General features: G+C 33.9%; 1 protein-coding gene across 1 annotated transcript; it reads right to left on the bottom strand.

Moving 5' to 3' along the window:
• Positions 1–210: 210 nt before the first annotated feature.
• Positions 211–2089, bottom strand: LOC109815900 (protein FAR1-RELATED SEQUENCE 5-like). Its single transcript, XM_083067537.1, has 4 exons — positions 2063–2089; positions 1301–1916; positions 493–1222; positions 211–376 (listed from the first exon to the last, which is right to left on the bottom strand). The coding sequence occupies exons 1-4, from the start codon at positions 2087–2089 to the stop codon at positions 211–213; spliced, it is 1539 nt and encodes a 512-aa protein (XP_082923663.1).
• Between the last annotated feature and the right edge of the window lie 6777 nt (positions 2090–8866).

Raw genomic sequence — 8866 nt, 5'->3', positions numbered from 1 at the left:
CTTAGTCCACCTTTTTAACACCAAACATTTTGGTAACTCTGATAAATTCAGATGAACCAACACTGCAAGTATATGATCACATTGAATGCCAACTGATTCCATTCTTAAGCACGAACACTTCAAATCACATGGTGTTGATTGATATGACACATGCCATTGCTTGTGAATCATTTCATATTTTCTCACTATGTATATACAACAACCAAATGTCTACTTGCAACCAATAGCCCTCATCACAGATGAACTATGAAGCTGATCACGAAATAACTTGAATATTTCTTTCGTATAACACTTTGCCCCGGATATCTCTAAGTTATGAAAATCTGTTTCTGGCATAGGATCACCATGAATTGATGCAAAGTAAGCTTCAACTTCCCTATAACGCATATAACTCACAAGATGATTAAGCTGTTGAACAAACTCTGTCAGATTAATCTTCGGATGAATATATTTTTTCAACTCAGAATGTAATCCTTCACACCGAGAAGTTGCCCTAAACCAGCAAAGAAAGCCCCTCTAATATAAGTTGTACACCATATCTTCCTCTTTTCAAATAACTCTATAACCCAAGGATGATCATGCAACTCAAACTTGTTCAACATTTCAGACCACTTCTTTCGAAATTCACCAATTTCATACTCACCCAACATGCATTTTCTTAAATCCTTTGTAAATGTCGGCTTCTTAATGTTAGTTGTCGCATTCCTTAATAAGTGCCATGCACACAATCTATGGTGTGAATTAGGAAATACCTTTCTTATGGAATTTTTCATTGCAACATCACCATCAGTGATAATAGACATTGGTGACTTTCCTTTCATGGCTTCTACAAATTGCTCAAGTACCCAAATATATGTTTCTTCAGTTTCATTTGAAACAATAGCACTCCCAAATACTATCATATGATTGTGATGATTAACACAAGAAAATACAACTACAGGACATAAATACTTATTTTTCCCATATGTTGCATCAAATGCTAACACATCACCAAATACTTCATACTCCATCTGCATCATGCCATCACACCAGAACAAATGTTGCAATTTGTTTTCGTCATCAACAGTGTGACCAACATACATTAAAGGATCATTGCATTTTAAACCATTCAAAAATTCCAAGGCAGATTTAGAATCCAAACCTTCCAACCTTCTTTGCCTTCCAATTTTATTGTATATGTCCTTTTTACAAAAAGAAAGTCTTTCATACCCTCCAGGGTGATCTGCAAGTGACCCATAAATTTAAGGAGTACTTATGCCAACTTTTCTCATTTTACTCAACTGCATTATATCTAACTCACTCATATCTCTATGGTTGTGGTCATCCAGAAAATATGTAATGTACCATAGTCCACATCTGCTATCAATATACACTCTTAGTTTTGCTTCGCATCTGCACCTTGTCTCGGGTGTTTTCTTTCGCTTTCGATTCCGTATGTTCAAACGACGCTTATCTCTAAATCTTTCCTTGAAACAAACAAATGTTTGTTGTAATTTTCCCCCCTTAATATTTCTCAAAATCTTGCTTTTTCTTGCGGCAAATCCATTAACTTTTGCAAACCAGTAATAAAATAAGTAAGCCATCTCAACACTTACAAATTGAACATTACTAAGCTCATGTGGACTTAAATGCAAATCTAAATTAAAAATATCATCCAAAGTAGAAACTATGACCCCCTTTTCACTGTCAAAAACCTCGACTCTTCCTTCATTAACAACATTTTCCACTTCTTCACAAATTTGCTCAAAATCAATAACCAAATTCTCATCTTCCTCATTCTCATTTATATTATCTTCTCCTTCATTTATGGCTTCAAAATTAGATACTCCTTCATTTATGCCTTCAAAATTATCTACTCCTTCATTTATGCTTTCACAATTTCCTTCATTTATGCTTTCACAATTATCTACTACCACCTAAAAAGTTTTATTTAATCCTCAATTAAACCTTTTAAGAGCATAAAAAACTTAAAAAAAATATCAACCTTCATGATGACAGTTATGCCACACATGACACAACACAATATTAATTTTATTTATATTGTAACAAAAATGTCACTTACCTCTATACTTGAATTCTCATACTCCATTCTACTTCACCTCTATTAACTGTAGACAGGAGCAACAGATGGATCAACAAAATTGCACATACATATAAAATCAAATGCAAAATCAACATTCAAACTATATATCATCATGTAAACAAATTTTCCACCACTAATAGTTACAAAAAACGTAAACCTCGAAAAGGGCTTCCTTTTGTACGCGACACTTTAGGTTTCAAAAATAAACAAAATCAATTGCTCACCTGCTAATCGGAACTGGTCCTGCCAAAACACCACAGTAACCAGATCGCAAATCTACTGATGATGAAAAATCCTAAACACCACGAAAACCTTTCATTTTGTACACACCACTTCTTTACGATCATACACCCTAAACCTACAAAACACGGACAAATATAAAAATTAAAATGACTACTCTGCAATTCTAAAATCTTACTCATTAAATGATAATATCAACCATTCATTATTTTAATATTATATCTACGGTAATTATTGATGCAGCATCTATGCACCACTTGTAAAAGTGGTCTAATTAGAGACATCACCTTTCGAGACATCAAACTTTGCTAATGTAGGTTTCAAAAGAATAATAATTATACCCACCAAAATAAAAATAATAATAATAATTAATTATGCGAGAAAATAATGTTACAAAATCCTAAAGAAGTTAGGTAAATAAACAAGTTAAATCATGTCTGCATATTGATAGAGTATATCACTTTGACTTTTCATTTTTCATATAAAACTTTGTTTTTTTTAATATTTTAAGCATGTTACAGTTTGGCCTAAATAATTCTGCTTGTATGAAATTGACAAAATATCTTCATTATACATTTAAATTTACTACGCAATACCTTCCCTAACTTTTTATGAATTATACAAACTACCACATATTTTATAAGTATAATACAAATTTATTATGTTTTTGTTCTTGTAATGATAAATAATAATCATTAAATACTTGAACAACATCCAAAATAAAAATAAAATAAAATAATAACAATAATGTAATAGATAACAAATAACAAAACGAATTAGTTTCATATATTAAAAATAACAAGATTTATTTTGAAATTGTTACATATAATCATACGAGTTACGAATAAGATGAATCTGAATTAATTAAGTTCTTATTAGAACTAATTCTTGAAGTTTTCAAAAAAAATTGTAAGAATATATATATATATATATATATATATATATATATATATATATATATCATTTATTTTTTGAATATAAACTTGGATCATTATATACTAATACCCTTGTCTAAAGAAATTTAAACTATAATAATGTACGTTTTATATGTGTTATTTTATTATATGATTAAATATTTTTATGTTGTTATTGATTTTTTTTTAGGGTTTTGAGGGTTTAGGGATATTAAGAATTAAGTTGTCTTTGAGATAGTTGAATTATAATTAGGTTAGTTTAGCTTAAGGAAAAGTATAAAAGGTTTTTCTTAATATGAACCTTCTACGTTCATGTTTTAAGAAAAAGGTTTATATCTTAAGAAAAACTATAGAGAGGCTAGAGAGAAGTCCTCTAAAACCTAAATCTTTCTTCTTCCTCTTTTCCATTGAAAATCCTTTTTCACTCTTCCCTATAGCTAGATCAAGGTAACATAGTTGAGGATTCAAAGCGTCTGAAGCTAAGGATATGAGTTTGGTAGATGTCGCACAGTGACCTCGGAGACTTTGAATTTCTTCTTCTTCCTTTGATTTTTGAGCCTCTAGAGGTAAAGGAAGTTTTGTATTGGATTATTGTTGGATTATGTTGGTTGTTTATTGTTGGTATTTATCTACTGTTGGTTGTTTTGACTGAATAAAGAGGATATGATGAGTTGATTGGGTTTGGGTTCCTTGGAGGTGTTTTTAGTAAGAATTTGATAATTCTTGATTTAGAATGGATGCATGTTGTTTCTGATGATGGAAATGGGTTTTACATGTTTATATGTTGTACATTACATTCCATGATGGTTTCTAAGTTTCAAGTGGAATTTAGGAGTTTCTGCCAAGTGTAAAACTCATCATTACATCAGGCATGCTTTCTGGCGTCAAGCGTGACTTAAGTTAGGGGTTCTCAAATTTTATGACATTGGGCATAGGGTTGGTGGCATTGGAGAATTTCCTCTAACTTGGTCACTTGGGGTGTGGGTTGAATGGATTTGGGCATGAAGAGAGAGAATCGTCTATGCCTAAATTGGTGTTGAGCATCAACGGAGTAACATCATGTGTGAGTAAAGTAAAGGCTTTTTGCCTTATTGAGGTTGAGCATGAAGTTTTGTCACGTCGGACGTGAGAGACTCAGAGGTTTTATACCTTATCCACACTGGGCATGGGTGTATTGGCATCAAGTGTAGGCGAGACTAAAAGCCCCTATCTCAATAGCACCAAAAGTGGCACCAAGCATGAGTTGAATTAAAAATTCATATCACCTTGCATATTTATGCCAAATTTTGTTAAATTTGAACAACAATTTGAAGCTAATCAAATCATTCATATTTTTGTATATTTTTATATGTATATTGTAATACTGTGAATTTTAATCATGTATATTGATTTTATTAATTAAATTGTTATTGTGATTAGTTGTTTAATTGTTGTGAAACTTTAAGAATTTAAGAATTCTTATGAGTTTTTGCTGTTTATGAGTTATTTAGAATTGAGGTCAAATTCACCAATTAGGGGATCGTATATAAGACTTTTCTTAAGATGTAGATTCCATAAATCCATTTCTTTAAGAAAAACTAGAGAGAAGTTAGAGAGATGAACTCTGGAGCTATAAATTCTTTCTTCTTCTCATATGTGCTCGAGAAAGTATTTAGATCTTCCCCAAAGCTCAACTGTAGGAGTTGTGTAATGATTCAAGGTTTAGAAGGTTGAGAATCAAGGGGTGGTGGTGATATCGTACGAAGTTAGTTGAGAGACTTCATTTGGTTCTTCCCCCTAATTCTAAGTGATTCAAAGGTAATGGGAGTTTGTATGTTGATTTTGTTGAAAATTATAACTTGTATACTTCTCAAATTCATTGAATCGTGGTTGCATTGATGATTATGAGGTGAAACTATTATGTTTTAGGTTTTCAGAGTTCTTGAACATGTTAATGAGAAATTGGTGATCTTTAGTCATATGTTGGTTGCATATTGTTCTTCTTGTTGGAGTTGAGTTAATTATGATGTGTATATGTGATTTTTGCATTGCATGTTAGTAATCCTTGAGTTTCAGGTGAATTTTACCAAAAAGACATGAATTTGTCAAGTGAAGAATTCACCATCACATCGAGTGTAGCTTTATGGTGTCGGGCGTGATGTAGTCCAAAGGCTCTCTACCTCATTGACGTCAAGTGCAAGATTGGTAACATCGAGCATGAGTTAAAGGAGAGCTTTTTGACTTGGTCACGTTGGATTGGGTTAAAGGGCGTCAAGCGTGATTACCTTAAGAGCTCTCTGACTTGGTGATGCTAGGCCCTAGGTGATTAGCGTTAGGCATGATTAAGGCAGTAGCTCTCTGCCTAGATGACGTCGGTTACAAGTTGTGTGGTGTTAGGCATGAGTCAAGCAGAGGCGCTTTATAAGGTCGAGTGTGGATTTAGCAATGCCAAGCATGATTGATACAAGGGGCTCGTTGCCTAATCCATGTTGGTCGTAAGTGGAATGGCATTAGGCATTGGTGAGTTAGAGGCTCTTTGTCTCAATTGTTAGAAAAGAATGGCACAATCCAAGAGGGGGGTGAATTGGATTCGATGACCCTTTAAAAATTATCAGAGTATTTAGGATCTTTATTTCACTTAAACTTTTCTAAGACTAAATTTTTCAAATGAAGCTCTCTCAAAGACTTGTTATGAAAGTATGAATGCAATATGCTTTCTTGATTACAAAATTGTGAGGTTCAAATATAATGTTCTAATTTAGATTTAATCCAATTTTCACATACACATGTTAATCAAGAACTATCTTCTTTAATGTTCAATCAAGCAATTACTCAAAGTAAAAGATAAGGTAGAAGAAGATTGCACAAGTCTTTTATACTGGTTCAGCCACTCCACATGTGACCTACATCCAGTCCTTAATCAACACCTGATTAAGATTTGTTCCACTATCTTAAGCAAGAAGGTTTACAAGCACACACACATGCATATACTTCAACACAAAAGATAACCACTTTCTTGACCTCAAGAAAGCACCCCTTGTAGAACCCACTACAAAAAACCTTACCACTTGAGAAACCCTTCTCAAGATTTTTTACAAAGATTCACAAAGAATAAAGGAACGAATTCACCTGGAATTCTTGAAGCAAATCTTAATCTTCCCCTTTCAAGATATGATGATGATGATGATCTCGCAAAGTTTTTCACAAACGTTTTTACTCTTAGATTTCACAAAGAAAACTCTCCAAGATGTCACAAAGACTCCACAAAACGCTTTTCACAAATTGATTATCAGTTCTAACTCTTGTCTGAAGTTTCTCAAAGTTCAAACTATTTATAAAAGTTTCAGACGCAGATAATCGATTATTTTAAAGAATAATCGATTATTTTGTTCTTCAGGTTTTCTGGAAACCAACCAAGAACAATATAATCGATTATTTTGCTGGATAATCGATTATTCCAGAGGGTTGTTTCTGGGATAATCGATTATTTTGGCAAATAATCGATTATTGGAGCAAGGCATCTCATTTTGCCTGTTGTTGGAATAATCGATTATATTTAACGACAATCGATTATTTTGAGTTAGTTTTTAAAACTTCATTTTTAAGTCTCAAAATAACTTTCCAACCTTTTCACTCATCATCACATGCCTCTACTTAGCTTTAGATATAGATTTGCTTATGCACAAAGCATACTAAGCACACACAATATAAAAATTCATTCAAAACACCTTAATTTCTAAACTCTATTACATAGCTCTATTACATAGCATTTTCTTGACTTTTCTTTGACTTTGTTTTTGTGCTTCCAAGTTGTAAGTTGTTGTTGTATACTTGTGTTGTGATCATCAAAACTCCTTTAGGTTTCAAGCTCTCCTAAGCTCAACATCAATGACATCGAGCACAGGGAGAATGGCATTAGGCGTGGGTTAGCAAATCAAAATGTGTTGTTTATTTGACTAAGTGTTGAACATGTGTCTAATATATTAAATTCCTCGCATGAATTATGTTGTTATGAGATTATAGTTTATTATGCATTGATTTAGGACAATAGATAAAGATGTTTAGTTGTTTAAGTTGCAAGTTGATTATGAATGAAAGTTGAATAGTAGTAGAGTTGTATGAAGAGTAATGTTTGAGGTAATTGTGTTGTGAATATTTGAAGCATGGAGTTGAGTTGTACTAATTAACTTAGGATTAAAAGATAAATGTTATTTTAAAAAGTGAATATCTCATTGTGAGAATATGATGTTATGGTGTTTTATGAATTTTGTTGTTGAAAAACCCTTATTGAGAATAGTTGTCTCTTGAAGTAGAGTGTTGAGTCTCCTCTAGATCCTTAGTTGATATAGTATAAGGGTTAGGTCAAACCATACTAATAATGAAGTGACCAATGTAGAACTATATGAGGGTAAGGTCGAGCCATACATGTATGAAGTGATGAACCAAGTAAGGTACAAGTTCAGGGACCAAAATCCCTAACTAGGTATTGGAAGGGGTACAATATTTAGAGGGCAGTCAACAGACTAATTCCATATAGGCTTAGGTATCCATGTTAAGGTTGTGGTAAACTCACACCCAAGTTGTCATATCCTTAAGAGGAATTCTAGACTTTCCTAATTTAAGTAATGAAATTAGAGAAATTATGTTGTGTTGTGGATTTTTATCCAAATGTGTAGTTGATGTAGTCAATCCAAAAAAATCATGTTGTTAAGTTGGTTCGGTAGAATCAAACGACTTAGACTGCTCATTTGTGTTGTAAGAGATTTATTAGTTGACATGCGTGATGATGCATCATGTTTTTTTGTGTTGATATGTTGTTTAAGTAGATGTGCTGTTAAATAGTTATGTTGCGAACTATTGTGTTTGTAACGTAGTTTAAAAAAAAATGGTGGCTGATTTAGTAGCCCGGAACGGGCCGTTCCCAATCTAGAACGGGCCGTTCCAAGCTATTAAATTAAACTGAAATTCGTGGTTGGGAACGGGCCATTCCGGAGGGAGAACGGGCCGTTCTGGTTGGAGAACGAGCCGTTCCGGAAGGAGAATGGGCCGTTCCGGAGGGGAGAACGGGATGTTCCGGATAAGTCCCGGAACGGGCCGTTTTGTTTTCAGAACGGGCCGTTCTAGGCGTGGATTTTGTGTGTGAATTGGGAGTTCGGAACGGGCCGTTCCGAACTCGGTACGGGCCGTTCTGGCCTCTCCGGATTGCCTATAAATAGGGGTGAGGGGGGGCCGTGAGGAGTTCTGATTCTAGAGAGAAGTTTTAGAGAGAAGGTCTCTGGGTCAGTGAGCTCCTTTCACTCCCAAATTTCTCTGTTTAACTCCTTTTCTCCTCTAGATCAATAACTCCTTCTGTCTTTTCTTGAAATTCAGATTAGAAAGCTTGTTTTGGGAGGACTGAAGTTCCGAGTTAAGCCTCGAGGGGAAATTCTACTTTTGTTCAGTCTTTGGCTATCTAAGCCAATCTTCAGGTAAGGGAAGCTAGAATGTTTGTTATTTAGGATGTATGTGAGTTTACAAACTTAAGGGGATTAGGCCGGGCGCAGGTTGAGTGTGCCAGGCGTGGAAGAGCTCAGAGCTCTTGGGTTGGTGTTAGGCTAGGTGCGAGCTGACTGCGCCAAGCGTAATTATATTTATAAATAATTGTTTTAAA

This window comes from Cajanus cajan, chromosome 1 (assembly GCF_000230855.2).
Source record: "Cajanus cajan strain Asha chromosome 1, NIPB_CcT2T_4, whole genome shotgun sequence".
NCBI classification, from domain to species: domain Eukaryota; kingdom Viridiplantae; phylum Streptophyta; class Magnoliopsida; order Fabales; family Fabaceae; genus Cajanus; species Cajanus cajan.
The sequence above is the reverse complement of the archived record's forward strand: the minus strand, read 5'-3'. Positions and strand labels throughout refer to the sequence as shown.

Coding starts and splice junctions, on each gene's coding strand:
- LOC109815900 (XM_083067537.1), bottom strand. CDS start 2,089: ATGGAGTATGAGAATTCAAGTATAGAG. Junction 1,917..2,062: donor ATGAGAATTCAAGTATAGAG/GTAAGTGACATT, acceptor AAAACTTTTTAG/GTGGTAGTAGATAATTGTGA. Junction 1,223..1,300: donor CCACAACCATAGAGATATGA/GTGAGTTAGATA, acceptor GGTCACTTGCAG/ATCACCCTGGAGGGTATGAA.